Source organism: Lingula anatina, chromosome 7, assembly GCF_051362555.1.
Source record: "Lingula anatina isolate TDL-2025a chromosome 7, LinAna3.0, whole genome shotgun sequence".
Classification (NCBI taxonomy): Eukaryota; Metazoa; Brachiopoda; class Lingulata; order Lingulida; family Lingulidae; genus Lingula; species Lingula anatina.
The window spans coordinates 23368675-23387346 of record NC_141773.1 but is presented as its reverse complement, the minus strand read 5'-3'; the positions used below and the strand labels follow the sequence as shown (position 1 = coordinate 23387346).

Sequence of the window (18672 nt, the reverse complement as noted above, 5' to 3'; positions counted from 1 at the left end):
GAGATGTAGGAGGATCAACTTCTTGTATAATGGAGTTGTTAATTCCGCTTTCAAAGGATTTTCGAAGTTTTTCTATTTTGTTATTAAAAAACTCCAGGAACACAGAACAAAGTTGCTCATCAGAGTACAGTGTTGGTTTAATGGTTGTTGCTGATTTTTTAAAACCGGTTAACTCCTCAACAATCATAAAAAGACTTTTGGTATCCGAGTTGTCTATGCGTTTTTTGTGGTAGTCAGATTTCAGTTGATCAGCACGGCGACAGTACTCTAGGCGTTTTTCTTTGTGAATTTGGCGATGGACTTCCAGACCGGTGTTGCGCCATTTACGCTCACATTTTCTAACTGATTTTCGCATCTCAGACAGTTCACTACAAAACCATGGCGCTGTTGACTTACTGCGTGTTACTCGAGTATTGACTGGAGCAAGTTCGTCGAGAATGGTGGTTATGGTGTTGTGATATGAATGCAGAAGATTGTCCACATCTTCTAAAGTAGTGTTTCCAATTGCATTGGTATCAGGTGGGAAGGAGTTAAAGGCAGATTGAAGTTTTGCTTTAAGAACATCAGAGTCAATTTCTTTCAGGTTTCTACGTGAAGTCGTAGTTTTAATTGCAGGAGGACGAGCCACATTCAGACAGAATTCTATAAGACTATGGTCTGAATTCAAGTAGTCTGTTGAGTCAGTTGAAAAGAGAAGATTATCTGATGCGCGAGTTATCAATAAGTCAAGAGTGTGCCCTTTTTGGTGAGTTGGGAAATTGATGTGCTGTTGAAGATCTCTAGAAAATATAATTTCATTCAGAAGTGAAGCATTACGGGAATGAGAATTATCAACATGAACATTGAAATCCCCGGCGATTATGAGATGGCCTGGTTTTGGGACGACTTTTTCCAATAAGGTTGCAAATTCACCGAAGAAGTCCGAGATCGGGTTGTTTGGAGGACGGTAGATGAGAAGAAATTGTAGTGTTTCACTTTTTGATGTAAAAACAATGTCTAAAGATTCTATTGATTTCATGGAATGTTTTTGTTTTTTAACCATTTTGAGACGAGGATGGGCTAAAATAGCTACCCCTCCACCTCTCTTTCCAGTCCGACATTCATGATGGAAGGAATACCCAGGTAAACTTGATGTAATCTCTGAGATGATTGGGTCTCTGTTAGATTTGATCCAAGTTTCTGTCAGGAGAAAATGTCCAAGTTTTCTTCGTAGATGTGGGATGACAAGATTATATGAGCTTATATGCCATTCCCTATCTCTCACACATACCTCTCTCTTACACACACCAAGTTGAAACCCATGCTCACCACGTGTGTAAAGATGTGTGCATATTCTATCTAATACTTTACTCAATTTTAAATTGTGAATCATAACTTAATTTAATGAAAAAATACAAAAACGGATCGTAGAATTCCATCAACGCAAGGAAGTGTTAACAGACCCATGAGACTTACGCCAATATCATCAAGCGTGTTTTTCCATTGTGGCTAAAAATAGCAACAAAAACCCACGCTGACTTGAAATTACCAAAAAAAAAAAAAAAAAAAAAAAAAAAAAAAAAATTAGTATATTTCACTGTATATAAGCACGCTTCTGTGTCAGCCTATCACTAAGTATTTATCAGACACGCACAGTTTCATTTCCAATCTAATTGTTTCTACATAACATAAATTGGTATATATCTGAAGAATTATATTTATATTAGTATTTGTACTCACGTGCATGTACATGTACCAAACGTGGCTGCAGAGCTGTAGTACCGGTCTTCTTTCCCCACAGCAATTATCACAAACTCAAAAGAGGAAATCAGAAGAACGTCAGAGCTGAATACTTCATGGCGACAAGTTCGGAATCCTAGTTGATTATGCTGGGTATGTGATCGTGTGCAAAACTTGGGAATTTCCTAATAGTCTGAGCATGCGTTGCTCAGTTTAATACACGCACAGGTTGACATGGTAGTTTTTTTTCTACTATGTTAGGAACACGTACAATAGCCAACATCCTACTGGCCATCTGGTGGTTGTTCATTTGTTGTGATGGTTATAAGAAAAAAGTGGAATATATGATATAAATGTATTCATTTTACCACTAGTACACCGAATCGTCATGACGTCACTCTTAACCCAGCCTACCCCCTGTGGAGCATACTCAATGCGCTTTGGAGATACCCCAGTAAACAAATCAGGACAAGCAAGGTCTCACTTGGGACTTTCCAATAAAAACGGTGCAAATAAAACCCCCTTTTTTATATTTAAAATATATACAGTGAGTAGGAGAGTGAATAAATGAATATCTTGCTAGAAATATAAATCAATAGGGACACAGAGACGATATTAAAATCTTTCCCCCTACATTTTCACATCTTATGAGACTGTACTTTCTGATACCCCTGTATGACGAAACAGTATCGCAGTATGCGAAACTGGGGATTCTTCAGACATCAGTTCTAAGCGCGTGCGCATGTATCAAAATATCAACACTGGGATTTTTTTAAGTAATAGAAGGTGTGAAAGAAAAAAGTCCCATTGCACGGTCTCTAATATGGACGTTTTTGTCTGAGACAGATGGTTCATTCTATGACTAGTGGTTAATTTGATTTTTGTTATGCAACGATTACCGAAGTAGGGTGAACTTTAGAGATAACTTGAAGTGGCTTTGCCTACAAATATACATGATCAAATGCGCCTGGTTGTAAAATACTAAAACACTCGGGTTACTGCTACTATAGGTGACTGATAGGCCTACAATAGACATGGAGAAATCAACACCCTTAAAAATGGTTGGCCTCTTTGCAACCCCACAATTTGAAATGTGTGCACTATTTGTCTGGAATTATAATTTAAATGTTGATACTTCTGGCGCACACTAAGTTTATATCATCTATCAACATTATCAATGTTTATCAGTAATACGCTTTATTTCTTTTTATTAATGCGACTTCCAATAAAAGCGGCCATCACCGGCCAAATTTCAAACATCACACTTGTGTCTGTTACATTACCTAACGCGGACATATCCTAATTCTTACTTCAACTTAGATCAAGGAGACATAAGCATATAATAAAGAAGCAAATATTTTATCACCCAAACGGCAGTTAACGCAATAATTCTGGATTTTGTGCTTGCCATCGCATCACGTGACCTCCATTTATGACAGCACTCTGTAATAATCTCTTAAGAGAATATTACAAAAAAAAAAAAAAAAAAAAAAAAAAAAAAAAAAACATTTTAGAAAAAAACCAGGGACTAACTTTGAATGTGGGAATGTATTCATTAACCATTGGTAAGTATGGGAAAATTGTCCTTTACCCCAGGAAAATTCATTTTTTGACCAAAATGAACAAAAATAAAAATGAAAAAAAAGAAAGTGATATATATATAATTATAAAAGGGATAAAGTCACTTAGGTCACACTCTCTCCCCGTGTTGTTCCTTCATAAAACATCCTCCTCATGCAGAGGGGTACATACTTCTTTTTATCCTCCTAATGGGCTTTGTAACCTCTCTGTTAGCAGACAGTTCTTGTAAATTGGAGATTTTTATTAGCCATTTTCGGAATGCTCATTATATTGCCAATGTGTTGTTTGGCCATTTTGTTCACAGAATTACGTGTCGATGTAGGATCTGATTGAAACTTGGCAGTTTTGGGGAACTCGTCACCTGCATGTACATGTAGAAGCCCTATCACTTCAAACGATTCGATGAAAGTAGATCCATAATAATAATAATAATAATAATAATAATAATAATAATAATACGTCTTTTTAAATTGTCAGTGGGATTTGCCATTGTACTTTATCAAACCTTCGGAATTTTTTAGAAAAGACAGTAAATATGATCCTTATGGAAATCAACTGGTGTAACGTGGACTGTAGATCTATTAGCAATCTAAAAAAATCTAAGCAAAAATATGCTAATCGCAGGCCAAAAGAATTTTACCACAAACAAATTCACAAATGAAAATAGCAATGGACTTTCGAGTAATGACTTGTTTTGGACCGGCTACTTCTATGCAAGTATATATATATATATATATATATATATATATATATATATATATATATATATATATATATATATATATATATATATATGTGTGTGTATACCTCCAGTCAATATTGGTGTATTTTTTTCATTTTTGCTGGATGAAATACTGAGGTTGAACCTACATGTCCAATGCGGTGTTCATACTGGGGCTGTGCTTAAATTTCCCCAGCTTTCAGCGCATAGAAAGACAACTCTTTCTTTCTTTTTTTTTTTTTTTTGTTACTACTAAGCCTTCCACCACCCTTGTCATTTAACGTTTGATTGCATCACTGAACACGATTTTCTGATGTCTACTCGCTATATCTTGTTCATCAATTTAATGAATTTTAGCTCCATAGAGACTGCCAGAGTATAAATCGATATCACGAAAAGGGATTGCAAATCTTTATAAACATATCTTATTCATTTTCTAGTTAATAAAAATTGTAAAAAATGTGTGTGTGTGTGTGTATAATAGTTTGTTGAACTTATCTCGTATTGTGTTATTATATATATATATATATATATATATATATATATATATATATATATATATATATATATATATATATATATATATATATCAAAAGAAAACTGTAATTTCAGTAGGTTTTTCACAAAATAAATAGACGCAATTTTAAAACAATATATAGATAGTTTTATGAAATAGCCAGCACGGTTTGACAGCTACAAACATCCCTTGATCGCTATGTCAGGTATTGGATCGGCTCCTTACCAGACGCCTAAGTTTTTAACGGCAGCCAAGACCATATAACATTAAGGTAACTAATGAGGGTTAGAGGAAAACAATTCTGTTGCTTTCTGTGATTCATAAGTGTGGTGTATAAGAACAAGGGATTACAGAGCGCCTTTCTGTTTATCCAAAAACGTTATCTTCATTGGTTAAACAAGTTGGATATAATGATCTTGAATCCGTATATTCTGGCCTTTCAGAGGAGAAAAAACCAAACCTACACGGCTGCACATCGCATCATCGTCAAAAGACTACCCTCATTGTATTTCTTTTTATTTTATTTTGACTGGCGTTGTTCACGATAATGATACCGGTGCACAGTATATTTAATGTTACCTTAACAAAATATCTAAAAAGCCACGTAATATCGGCGCTTTTTTTTTCTCAAAATATGTGTCGTATTGTTTTTTCAACGATATCATAAAAATATACTGTCAAAAAATAAAAAATAAATAAATAAATTATACTTATTGTGCAATCCAGCATTTCAGGTGTAAATTGACTTTATTATGAAATATATGGAATATTTTACCTCGTCCGATTGAGTTTTTTTTATTTCAAACGATCACATCACAGTGAACTAAGCGAGCATAAACTTCCCACTGGAAAGCTGTTCACCATTTTATTAGGGTAAACGTAAACAATCATTTTTAAAGAAGTTATTAAGCAATTCAATATAGTCAGTTGTGTATGCATGTCACCAAACTAAATCTTTCATTTACACGCCTAAGCTGACTGAACGATATGTACCGTGTGTGTGTGTGTGTGTGTGTGTGTGTGTGTGTGTGAGAAAGAGAGAGAGAGAGAGAGGGATAGGTCGGCTTGTGTATGTATTGCATTACTATTGAACATTCTTTTCAAGTGTTTGTAGTTATCAATCATCACACACACACAACATATATAACACCTAACGGGTTGGTATCATACTTAAAGTAGAAACGTTTGAACAAGTGTGAACGGGACATGTTTAGTGTTCCCAAAGTTTTGGAATATATACGGATCAGTTAGAAAACAAAAAACAAAGTGTAAAAGAAAAATGCAAAAAAGGCAAATATAAATTAATGATTTGATTCAAAGATGAGCGGTATTACATAACATCTTTCTCATAAACTTTCCCTGCATATTTTATCATTTGACCATAACGGTATTGCAATTGAAAAGGGATGTCTATTCCAGTTCTGTAAAGCTCAAACTTTCAGACGTATGCAAACATAATTAGGGAAAGGGATCCGTTATTATCCCGTAAAGGTGCCCACCTGTTAAACTGTTGCTCACAATCCATAACAAACCGTTAATGAGCAGTTCACCTTTGCTGATGCCGTTGTTGTTCATATCTATTTCATAGAAAATCTCCGGAGATGATTGAGCACGGAATATCTTCAGAAAATGTTCAAACTCATCTACGTCCAGAAAGTTATTTCTATTTGCATCCACAAGTTCAAAGAACGTAAGGTGCCACCCTCTCTCTATTTCCAGGTGAAAACTGTCCAGTACTTTTATCTTGGTTTCGGCTTTTTTTGAAAGAAAGTCGTCTACTGTGACGCTTTCCAAGTTTTCCTCATTCATGATGGTCTGCCACCACGTGTCCCAGATATGGAGCAAATAAAGATTGAATTTGTCTTTTTTCTCGTCGGAATTTGTTACTATCCCTATTCTCTCTGCGGTCTTATTCACAAACTCGGCTTTCTCCATCTTTCCATCCCCGTTGATGTCCATGTGCCTAATGTATGTTCTCCATTTCGCGGCCCAAAAGTCATATAAAGGCTTAATATCTTTAGGTACCTGTAAAGAAACTTTGATACTTGTATCTTAAACTTTATGATCCAATCAATTTCATGCCTTTCCTGTTTTCTCTTATTTCTATCTTTTCAATTGCTTATTATGCACTAGTATACAATTACCGATTTATGATGAGTTCAGAATGTTGATTTGTAGACCTCACAAAAGTCATCTTAAGCTTGATGACCTTCTCTATTTAACCCCTTTCTCATTTTCTGTTTGTTCATTTGATCACCATTGCACTAATACTATTCACTGAGTCCAATATGTTGTTTTGTAAACCTCAGAAAAGCCATGTCGATCTAGGTTCAGCTGAAGAAGATTGGCTAAAATCGTAGAGAGCGAAAGTCAAGTTTTTCATAAAATAGTTTAAACCCTGAACGTCAATCGCATCTAGATAACAATAAGAACAACTGTCATATCTTTGTAACGGTAACATGTCTCTGATAAGTGATCAAGAACGTTTCCTTTATTACGTCATCAGTCAATATTATGTTTTTCTTGATGACGTCAGCGGTAAATATTGAATGCTTTCCCGGACAGTAGCTAGTGCACTATACATATCAATCTCTTTATTAACGCTGCTGTTGTTATTCCCCTACTACGGCCTAGATTAAAATACCAACCTGTTCTGTAGCAGTTTAATGCATTGTCACTACCCGCAAGAAAACGCAGTAGATACTCCAGCGCAGTAGAACACTGCAATCATACTGCGAACATGCCTCAAATCTGCTTCGATTAGGCAGCTAATTAGTATATTTGAAACATGCTTCTATCAGGCTGCTAATCTCCTGCATTAATGCTTCTCTCTGTACAAACCTATGTACTTTTTGGAGTAGAATTGCAGTAGGCTATACTGCATATCTACTGCAAATATGCTCCACACCACTACTGCGTTAATGCCTCTTTGCTACTTCGATACTACTGCATTTTCGTGCGGGTAGTATTTACATTTACCGTGGCTGCCATTTAAGACTCGTGGTCCATTGCCAATTGTGTCAGAAAATACGCAAGGTTTCAATTACGAAACATATATCATGTGCCTGTACATAAATATATAATCGTTGCATAAAATAAACTACACTGTATAAGTGATTGATTTTACCTTTTTACCCCGTGTCACCAGTGTGGAACCACTGTCACTCATCAACATGACAGCAAAACCAATTGTCAATAGACTGAAGAAAAACATAATTCAGTGCGTACAACCTTTATGCACCCAGAACTGAAAACAATTGACGTCATGGCAATACAATGTAAAAGGTTTGTACAATGAATAGAGAATATGCTTATGTTAACAGTATTGTATAGAATGATGAATGTTAATGCACTTGAACCCTGCTCCCCACTTTCCACCGTAGATCTACAACTTTTGTCTCTAAAGCATGCTGCAGATTATGAACAAATCATGAAAAAGTGCAAATCCTCCCGCACGCAAACGAAGTAGATACTCCAGCGCAGTAGACTACTGCAATTCTACTGCAAACATGCTTCAAATCTGCTTCGACTGGGGAGCTAATTAGCATATTTGAAACATGCTTCTATCTACTGCATTAATGCTCCTCCTCTGTACGACCCTATGTAATTTTTGAAGTAGAATTGCAGTTGGCTATGCTACATTTCTACTGCAAATATGCTCCACACCACTACTGCGTTAATGCTTCTTTGCTACTTCGATACTACTGCATTTTCATGCGGGCTGCTAAAGGCCCATGAATGTATGTTATAATAATAATAATAATAATAATAATAATAATAATAATAATACAATTTAGGTCTTAATGCATAAGATGGTCAGTGGACTTTACAGCATTCATTCATAAAATGTTAATAGGTATAAAAATGGTTAAATAAAAAATGAAACTTTAATGCAGTAATTAAAAGTAACAAAAGTAATTAAAAGTAACACACATATATAAGCCCAATAAAATATTTACATTTGTTAGATTAGATATAGACTATTTATAAGGATTGATTGTGGAAGTACGTAATAAATAAACAAATCACATACAAGAACGTCGGCAATGTCAATGTATTGGTTTACCTTGATGTTGCAATCACTCCTGTGTATTCTTCCAACGTAATTCAACAGCAAGTGAAATGTTGCATTATTTCTGATGTCTGATAAACGTTACTATGGCATGAGGGTAATTAGCACGATAAAAGGCGGCAGGTGTATCATTTTAATCCGTCTTTTTTGTCCTATTTCAAAACAAGTCTGCATTCGCTTTCAAATCACGTTTGAACATATACAGGTAATGGGATTTCTACCTGTGTATATAATATAAAAATAGAATTGTAGGTACTCACCAGACAGTAGCTGTACACAAAACAAACTGGTGCATATTACATGTATAATATCTATTGATGTGTTTATAAAATTGCCATCATCGTCGTTGAATAGCTTGACAGCAACGAACTATCTGCTCGTCAATCCCCCTGTCTCAGTGTATGCCTGCTTAGAATGGCACTCAGGACTAGTATTTACAAAATGAGCAACTTTACACAAATGATAGCTTGACAAACACACTGCGGGGCTGATATTACCCTGAGCGTGGGGGTATCAGCACGACGATTTCAGCGTATTTTATTCAAAATTAAGGGGTTTAGGTGGGAATGGTACGATTACCTTTGTATGTAGGGAAAATATGGCACTGATACCTCTTAACCCATTATACATTAAACATGCCAAGATCGTTATCGCTCGGCATGATCTCGTGTATATCGGGCTTGTGGGTAGTGCATTCTTTTGTACTTTTAATATTGGAGATAGTTATCTGTTATGGCTATTCCAGTCAGAAGACGGATGGATACGTTGTAGATCCGCGCCTGATTATAATACATGTAATATAGCTATTCCCGGTGATACGCCCTTTTGTTGTATCAGATAGTACACGTAGGACATACCGTAATGGTGAGCTTATCTTTAGACAGGGTAGTTCGTAATTAACGTCTGATGATACATATCAAAGAAACGAGACAGCACTGTATAGTATACAGGTAGTATATTTATGCTGCTCGACTGTTACCTACAGTCCTAACCCTGCATACGTTTCCTGTGGAATTAGAGTTCCTATTGTTGGTATAGGAAACGTGCGTGTGACAGCAAATTATATAATTAATTAAAATGGGTAAGTATGATTTTTCTTTGCAATAAATATTCATTAGCTTGGCAGTTGGATCATAGATGAACATTATTTAGCACAGGTTGAAGATATTCTTCATACTGTTAGCTTTGGGCCAACCTGGACGTACATGTAGCTAGGCTTTCATCAGACCGACGTGAGTCAATGTTAGGTAGATCAACAGAAAATTTGAGTGAAATAGGACTCTATCGATGGAATTAAGTGGCACCCAGTTCAAGAAAATGATTATATATTAATCGCTCGGACTTCACGTTAGCTGACACATCGACATGTCTGTTAACCAACAGGCTAACTTTCCCGTAGCTTCAACGTGTACATGTTTCCAATTTGTGCAGAATTTGCAAGGATAAAATGATCATCCTTATGGGAAAATGTGTGGCAAGAAAGTTGGAAATATCTTCATTGTATCAAAATTGAGATGGATAGTAAAATAGATCGTTTTGATGGACCACCCTGTACCTGTCTTTAATGCTGGGGTCCTGGTCGTTGTTACAGTGTGTTAGAGGTTTGTTATAGCTGGTAAAGCCCAATATTGTAACATAATACTAGCAGATTCTGTGATCAGAGTGTTATGCCAGCCATATTGTTTATGTATTCAGCTTCCTCATCAATATTTGGCGAGTGTGCCTTACCAACCACCGTCCCACCATATGCACCATTTGATACGAGTCAGACCTGTGCAGCAGGTGGCGGGGTATGCAACTACAACCCATTATTTCTACTCTTTACTGCCTCGGCTTTCCGCTGTCTTTGTCCCTCTGGTACTGTACCAGAGTATACCACTGCTGATGACGTGGTGTGTAGAACGGGTGAGTGGACCTTCTTGTTTATTTACCATCGATGTTTAGAATTGGAAATTTTACTTTGAAAATGAATGTAGGTTATTTCAAGTGGTTTTTGATAAATGTTTGGAAGTAAGAAACCTACATACGTACACAAATATAGCTTAACTAACTTTATAATGATGTAATCAAAAACTATGATGTTGACAAAGACCCACATTTTCGAGGGTGTAAAATATTATAATTGGTATCTCATAATAAACAAACAAAAAAAAAAAACATATAAATTTATAATTTTTCATCTTTCATTTTCACTTACGCCATGTTTTCTAATTTTCTGTGCAAGTTCATATTTGTATTAGTGTACTTCAGTTATAGGAACCCAGTGTCGATCAGATGGTGACTGCAACTCCAGAGCAACGGATTGCCTGGGCATCAGTACGGGCTTTCCAATATATTTTGAAGGCACCGGTTCCCAATCACCATTCTCTGCGGGTTTGGCAACATTCTTGTCTGTAAGTGTTTCCGTATTTAATATAGTGCCATATAGGCGTACTTTGCAATGTATTGAGCATAACCATGCAGAATAGACAGGGTATCAACAGAGAATAACAACAATAATGATGGTGATAATAATATACCACGTACGTCTCGTCAGGAGGAATATTTATTCATATAATTAAATAAACATACAATCTAACGATTGGACATGCTCTACGGTGCGTGTCCTGAAGCACGAAGTAGGGAATATCATGGTGTATATCTATATCTCCATGTTTTCTGTATTATTTATTTATTTATTTATTTATTTATTTATTTATTTATTAATTTTTTGATATATTTATTTTAATTATTTTTTTTGTAATTCTGGTGGCAATTATGAATCAGTGACCACAAACCCCACTGGAGACAAAACACTTCCGGCGAATTCGTGTCCAACGGCAAATTTGATTATAAAATCATCCTATTTTGTATGATTAAAAAAAGTATATTTGCCCTATTCGAATTAACAGTAGGGAATAACAAAATGGAAACATAACGTTTTCATTGGCGTCACATGATCTATTTGAAGATACGGAGGGAAAGATCACGCAATTGGATTTGAACGGGAAAAAAGAAATTAATGAATTAACGAAGGAAATGCGATTCAAGGGATTGAATAAATGAAACAGTACGTGTATTTAAAGATGCAATTGGAATGCTATAAAATGAATCAATGAGATTATATACCTCCTTTAATCCTACAACTTTTGCAGTTCATTATTTTGAAAGTTATGGTTACCTTTTTTTTTCTTTCCAGCCGATTGTCTCATTTTTCTGTAGCTTCAACGACAGACTAGCAGTGGACACATCCAGGGGATACACATGTGAGGGTGGGAGCACTACCAGCGTAGGCGTGTGCAATCAAACTAGCGACCGTAAGTGCCTTTACTTGGCAATATATTATATGGCAGTATGAGTTAGAGAAAAATGCCACTTTCTCTAATTGAGGAAACACTTCAAATTTGTCAAGCGTATATGAGACATGTCCCTGTAAGAGAAATGTGTTGTTCTCCAAATGTAAAAAAAAGGCAAGCGGAAGTGCATTTCCAAAAAAAAAAAAAAAAAAAACAAAAAAAAAAAACTGTATGCTTTCGTTGCTTTAAATATACATTTTACAAAATAATTACCCGTGTGATATGAAAACTACCTGTTATTAAAATCGTTAACACTATTTAGTTAACCGGCACGGTGTTTAAAGTTTTTATTTACTGGTGAGGCTTGAAAGCTGGTGCTAAACGCCGTTTAATTAAATGAGCCTTATAAATTTAATTCATTAAGTATTTATTCGTCTTAGTTTAGTGTAATCTAGTGATTGTTATTAATTGGTGGCGTTTGAACATGAAACTATACGTTTCGTTTAAGTTTAAGTTTATTGATTCTTAATTCTGTTTATTCAGTTCATTCATTATCTAAATATATGCTCCAGTTCCAGCGCAGGCAAGTATCAGTTTCGCAGGTGCTGTCCTCCCCCAGCTACTGCAGCGAGACCTGTGGAGAAGTCTGTTATTTTTAACAGTCTCGTTCAATTTCGGTAAGCCAGTAAATGTTCTATCCTCCCAACCTTGAGCTTTCCAACCCCATGAAATGACTATGATTAATAAGGTTCTTCTTTGTCGATTTTCAGCAATAAGGGATCTGAGACAGGTATTTATACATGGTTTATTACTGCAAAAAAAATAAATTTAAATTTAAAGCTCTCTCTATGGATATGTTCATCTGACGTGTGCATCAAAACTATCAATAATAAAACTGAATTAGACCATCAGACCATTAACATTAGACCAGTACCAAATTCTAAATATGACACACCGACAATAGAAAATAGACAGATGAATCGATGAATATTACACCTTGTGAACTGACATCCGTGGTTGGACTCATGATCACCCGTCATTTTTTTTTCACCCAGACACAGACCTTGCGTGCACTAGTAGCCAAGCTGGCTCCACCTGTCAACTGGACAATCTGTTCTGTAGCGGAAGTTACGTCAGTGGTTTGTGTTTTGGGGCAGCCAACAGGAAATGTTGCGTTCCAGGAGCTGGTAGGTTATATTAAATATGCTATAGGAAATGACTTTTTAAATATTCTGAAAATGCAGTAAAGTGCAATTGACATTTCCATTTTCTCCGTCTTTGTGTAAATTTGTTTAAAATCCATTATTATTTTTCGATATATTTACATAATTTGGTTTCAATGTGAATATTGTACCCAAACTTCCTAGGTGATAATGCCTGCACCAGTGAGGGAGGCACCTGTAAGTACGACACAGAACCTTGCAGTGGTTTTTACACGACTGGACTGTGTGCTGGTCCAACTGCCAGACGCTGTTGCATTCCTTCTCCTTCCCCAGGTAATTTCTTAGCAAATTTACCATTATCTTGGTTGTTATATGAACCAGAAACGTCTGTTGGGCAAGAGGCGCTATGTATTTATAACACATTATAATTTGATCGCTTACCATATCAGACAAACATGATGGTTTAACATAGTTTACACAGTACAGTGAGTCAAGAGTCAACATAGTTTCTGAAAAATACAAATACTGCTGCCGCAGCCAGCAAGAAATTAAATTAGCGAGTCGGAAGCAAGCAGAGTGCATATGGCAGCAGTGTCGGTACGGGCAAGTTTACCTGAGCTGATAAATCAATTCATTGTATACTTACAAACTGATATCATTGGTTGGACTGAATTTTATTATTTCGGGCAGATATCGCGTGCACTAGTAGCCAAGCTGGCTCCACCTGTCAACTGGACAATCTATTCTGTAGCGGAAGTTACGTCAGTGGTTTGTGTTTTGGGGCTGCCAACAGGGACTGTTGCGTTCCAGGAGCTGGTATGTTATATTAAATATACTGTAGTAAACGATTTTTAAATATTTTGAAAGTATGGTAAATTGCAGTTAGTGTTATAATTACATTGTTTTTTAAATATTAGTGTATTCATTACCTGCATGAGTTTATTTCCTTAAAAAATAATTATTTTTATCATCATCATCACCATCATGTTTATTATTATTGTTACTTAATATTTCGATGTATTTACAAATGTTTGGTTTTAATTTCCATAATCTACTCAAACTTCCCAGGTGACAGTGCCTGTATAAGTCAAGAGGGCACCTGTAAGTATGACTCCGCCCCTTGCAGTGGTTTTTACACGACAGGGCTGTGTGCTGGTCCAACTCCCAGACGCTGTTGCAATTCGTCCCCTTACCCAGGTAATTCGTTATTATTTATTTATTTATTTTTTCAAAATGCACGTGTCTCATTAATTATCATTTAAAAAAAAATCTGAAAATTTAGACGTTAATGGTATACACCTTATTAGCTAAGGGTGGGCATTTTATCTACTTATCAAATTATTAATACAGTATCAGTCATCTTCAACAGGATTTTAGACCTGCAGAGATTTTGTTGATATGTGCATTAGTTGAATGTTATATTGTGTCATAGATTTAGACCAATTCTAGTATGCATCGCGTAATTAAGAATTATCAAGAATAACGCTGCAGTGTACAAAGCAGTTCTAAATATGGCACACTGACTATCGAAAAAACACAGAGGAGTCGATTGATATTATTTTGTTGGGCTAGCCTGTCATTTTTTCTCATGCAGATATTGCGTGTAATAATTTCCAAGCTGGGTCCACCTGTCAGGTTGACAGTTTGTTCTGTAGCGGAAGTTATCTCAATGGAAATTGTGTTGGGGCTGCAGACAGGAGATGCTGTGTTCCAGGAGCAGGTGTGTTCTATTGAAGATATGAAAATAAATGATTAAATAAAATAATCGTACGGTACATTGCAATTATCGTTACAACTGAGTAAATAATAACATTGGTATTTCCATTAACTCAATCTTTGTGTTTATACATTTATACTTATTATTATTAATGTCGATATTGTACCCAAACTCCCTAGGTGACGATGCCTGCACCAGTGAGGGAGGCACCTGTAAATTCGACACAGAACCTTGCAGTGGTTTTTACACGTCTGGACTGTGTGCTGGTCCAACTGCCAGACGGTGTTGCATTCCTTCTCCTTCCCCAGGTAAAGTTTGTTATTTGTTTTAGCCATTATTTTGCTCTTAGCTTACAGTGTCTGCTGCTCTAGCAGGCAAACGGAGAGAATTTGAGTCGATTTTACCTCAATGAGTGTAGGCGTAGTTTTGTTTCATTCCCAAATGGTATAAGATACTGACAAATGACTTGTCGTTAGTACCATATTTCAGGGTGCTCCCAGATTATATTCTGATAAAACTTGTCTTCATTGATAAAAACCAGATCAAAAGCGACCTGGTGTGCTTAATTGCTGGATCTGACAAATGGTGATGCCAATCTCAATGGCATAAGTGCAAACGCATAATACATGTATGTAAAGCAATATGTAGCTTATATTATACTCATAACTATTTTTTAGTTGAAGATTTATCAAAATTCGATTTATAATGGACGCTAAGTATTAATTGTTTTATGATCGTGTATTCATTTCATTAAACTATTTCATATTGTTTTTACATATATTTTTGTCGTTTTCCTCTAAAGTGCTAAAACATAAGTTCATTTCTTAAAAAAGAACTGCAACACATATCGTGATTGGCGAGGAATTGTCAAAATGTATATTAACGCAATACCTCATTGCTGGAGACACTTTATTTTTACGGCTGTATACATATATCGTATTTGCTTGTCAACTTCCCTACACAGTATCAGTCATCTTTTAAGTTAAAATATGCCTTTAGGCCTCCAGATATCCTGCTGAAGTTGTAAGCGTTTCATAATATTTGTTACTGCGTTGAATATTATGTCATGATTATAGAATTACACCATTTATCTGTATGGTGTACATCCCGTACATCAGAATTATCAAGAAATAAGCTTAATATAAATGAGATTAATATAAAACTGGACCGATACCAAATTCTAAATATGACATACTGACATTTATCAAATATAGATGAGTTGAAGTACTTTATTTCTTGCAAACTGAAATCAACGGTTGGTATAATCTGCCATTTTTTCACGCAGATATCGCATGCATAACTAACCAAGCTGGCGCCACCTGTCAACTGGACAATCTGTTCTGTAGCGGAAGTTACGTCAGTGGTTTGTGTTTTGGGGCTGCCAACAGGAGGTGTTGTGTTCCGGGAGCTGGTATGTTGTATTAAAGATACTGAACGAAATGACCTTTAAATATTTTGAAAGTACCGCAAATGTGCCTTATTATAATCGAGTTCATTTTAATATTGATTTTTCCTTTACCTCCGTTGAAGTGTTTATTATCACCGTTGTTTGTTTGTTAATTAATTAATTAATTAATTAATTAATTAATTAATTATTTACACTAGGTGACAATGCATGCATCGGTCAGGGTGGCACCTGTAAGTACAACACCGCCCCTTGCAATGGTTCGTATTCTACTGGGCTGTGTGCGGGTCCCGGTCCAAGACGCTGTTGTCTTCCTTAAGAACGCTTCCTCTATAGTCTGGCTTAAAGTTATGACAGGTAAGACACGGTGTATGTGCAGCAGTATGTGGAGTGTGCGATCTTACCGTGATCGAAACACAGTATGTTTTCATTATAAAAATATCATAATTTTACCTAGCCACATTATTGTTCTGGATTTGAACATTCACCTGGCATATCAATAACCGATGGGGCTGGTTTTCTATATTATAATAAGTTCAATCAGAGATCCGTCTGTTATAAGTGTTATTTTAATTGTCAAGAACAGTAATTTTGATTTGAAAGATGGGCATATCATTGACTTCATGAATCTGCCAGTTAAATACACGTCATCAAGTTTTACACACGTATTAAACGTAAAAACGTCCCGCACATGTATATGTTACTCTAGGTTCTAGATTTCAGTTTTCCCAGCTTGATCTTGATTTCTTATATATAACCCATATCAGCAAAAATGACTCTAGCCACTACCGTCAAAATGCGGGCGTGTTTGGCAAAATTTTGGTTGACGGATACCGAAAATTGTCGCTGTTCCTCAGGGCCAGTAAAGCGATATGAATAGTTAACAGACTCTTAACAAGCTAGCTTTACTGTGTCCTGACACTAAGGGTAGCATATGTGTACAGTGTAGGACGTCAAACGTCCTCGAAGCTGTGTAGGTATCATGTAGGTATCGGTTTCCGCAGTGGTTTGATACGCTGCCTTCTTACGTTTGGAGTTTGAATGTGTTTTCTCTTTTCCACACTTCAGTTTATGGTTTCGTATCTCTGTCTTCCCGTTTATATAGGTGTTTGATTTTCTGTGGCTATGCATTTGCGTTAAACTCCTTAATGTAATGCACAGACGAAATCAATGAATGAACCATTGTAAAAACTGTTCGATATATTTGCCGTTAAAGCAACCGTGTAATAAATACATTGGGTATATCTACTGCGTACACTTACAGGTGCAGTGTTTTCCAGACGTGATTCTGAAGAAGGAAACCTAAATTTACACTACTTCTCAAACGTACAGCGCCGCTTTATGTGTACAGCAACAGTACGTGTTCTTTGACAAGTGTAACAGTTCTCACAGTACAAACATTCCAGAATGTGTGAACAAGTAGGAGGCAGCGATCTCCAAAGCTGTGGAGACCCCTCCCGCTTGCGATCTCCGCATATTTGGTTTCTTTACAATTGCTTTTTTACGATATGCTACAAACCTCTTCCTAACAACAAAATTGCTGGCAATCTAATACACCATTCGGCACGTTAAGTGTACAGTTTTCATGCACAACCTAAACGAAGTGGCCCTTTTTACGATACATTACACATATTTTGTAACAGGTGGCAGGCAAAACATTGTGCATGGGTAATAACGGAGTACAATTTACATTAATCGCATCTTGTCGTTATCTCATAACGTTTTAAGTGGAAAGCAGATGTTATAATCATGTATTCCTTGTCCTGTTTTCACATCCTGTTAGACGTGGGATGGTTACAGTTGTTTATACACGTGTACAGTATATACTGAAATAACAAAAATATGTTTTTAAACGACTAATAAATCATGTGGTTAATTTTTTTGTCCATCTGATTTTTATTCAAAAACATCTTTCTTACACACACACACTCCCCCTCTTCACCATTAACTGTGTGTTGTGTTTGTGTGTGCGCGCGTACGTGCAGGAGAGAAAGAGAGAGAGGGGGAGAATTATGGTCTCAAGGAAAAACATCGTCATCAGACGCTACTGGTGAAAAAGCGCTGTGCCATTCCATTACATGACCATACTGCAGTACGTCACCTTGCATTAGGCGGTTGAAGCAGAACTAAGGACATCAAGTTGTTTGTACATGTACTAGCGATTAAATTTCGCACTGTGCATCCACTGCCGAAGCAGGTTAGTGGAGATACTTAAATATCTTGCTTAACCATAACAGATACACCAACAAATTACGTGTGTCAAAGAAAATTATCTACACACATGCAAGCTTTGCCATCCCAGGGCATGAAACATCTTATCATTTTAATACAGGTTTATTATTCAACTTCTTAAATCCCCAATGTGGTATATCAGTCACCTTTCAATAGGATATCCTGAAGACGTTCTTTAAAATTACATCCTGCTGAATAGCAATGTCAAAACATTAGTGAGTTGATAATTGTCTTCAACTGTGGGACTTAACCGTAGCTTTTACTAATTTA

General features: G+C 36.1%; 3 protein-coding genes across 4 annotated transcripts; 2 read left to right on the top strand and 1 right to left on the bottom strand.

Moving 5' to 3' along the window:
• Positions 1-5833: 5833 nt before the first annotated feature.
• Positions 5834-7787, bottom strand: LOC106165401 (uncharacterized). Its single transcript, XM_087018298.1, has 2 exons — positions 7666-7787; positions 5834-6563 (listed from the first exon to the last, which is right to left on the bottom strand). The coding sequence occupies exons 1-2, from the start codon at positions 7750-7752 to the stop codon at positions 5997-5999; spliced, it is 654 nt and encodes a 217-aa protein (XP_086874424.1). The 5' UTR covers positions 7753-7787; the 3' UTR covers positions 5834-5996.
• Positions 7788-10356: 2569 nt separating this feature from the next.
• LOC106165402 (uncharacterized) lies at positions 10357-14797 on the top strand. The gene is made up of 9 exons (XM_087018120.1): positions 10357-10515; positions 10851-11003; positions 11789-11906; positions 12458-12562; positions 12941-13072; positions 13253-13381; positions 13739-13864; positions 14117-14308; positions 14643-14797. Exons 1-9 carry the CDS (start codon positions 10357-10359, stop codon positions 14780-14782), a joined length of 1254 nt encoding a protein of 417 aa, XP_086874246.1. The 3' UTR covers positions 14783-14797.
• Positions 14798-14910: 113 nt separating this feature from the next.
• On the top strand, positions 14911-17612 carry LOC147760925 (uncharacterized). Of its 2 annotated transcripts, XM_087016558.1 has the most exons (4): positions 14911-15073; positions 16051-16176; positions 16371-16527; positions 17435-17612. In XM_087016558.1, the coding sequence occupies exons 1-3, from the start codon at positions 14917-14919 to the stop codon at positions 16487-16489; spliced, it is 402 nt and encodes a 133-aa protein (XP_086872684.1). In that variant the 5' UTR covers positions 14911-14916; the 3' UTR covers positions 16490-16527; positions 17435-17612. The 2 variants fall into 2 exon arrangements, with proteins under 2 accessions (XP_086872684.1, XP_086872685.1); XM_087016559.1 differs by lacking the exon at positions 16371-16527.
• Positions 17613-18672: the final 1060 nt, after the last annotated feature.

Coding starts and splice junctions, on each gene's coding strand:
- LOC106165401 (XM_087018298.1), bottom strand. CDS start 7,752: ATGTTTTTCTTCAGTCTATTGACAATTGGTTTTGCTGTCATGTTGATG. Junction 6,564..7,665: donor TGGTGACACGGGGTAAAAAG/GTAAAATCAATC, acceptor GTTTCTTTACAG/GTACCTAAAGATATTAAGCC.
- LOC106165402 (XM_087018120.1), top strand. CDS start 10,357: ATGCACCATTTGATACGAGTCAGACCTGTGCAGCAGGTGGCGGGGTAT. Junction 10,516..10,850: donor TGACGTGGTGTGTAGAACGG/GTGAGTGGACCT, acceptor TATTTGTATTAG/TGTACTTCAGTTATAGGAAC. Junction 13,382..13,738: donor CATTCCTTCTCCTTCCCCAG/GTAATTTCTTAG, acceptor TATTTCGGGCAG/ATATCGCGTGCACTAGTAGC.
- LOC147760925 (XM_087016558.1), top strand. CDS start 14,917: ATGTCGATATTGTACCCAAACTCCCTAGGTGACGATGCCTGCACCAGT. Junction 15,074..16,050: donor CATTCCTTCTCCTTCCCCAG/GTAAAGTTTGTT, acceptor TTTTTCACGCAG/ATATCGCATGCATAACTAAC. Junction 16,177..16,370: donor GTGTTGTGTTCCGGGAGCTG/GTATGTTGTATT, acceptor TATTTACACTAG/GTGACAATGCATGCATCGGT.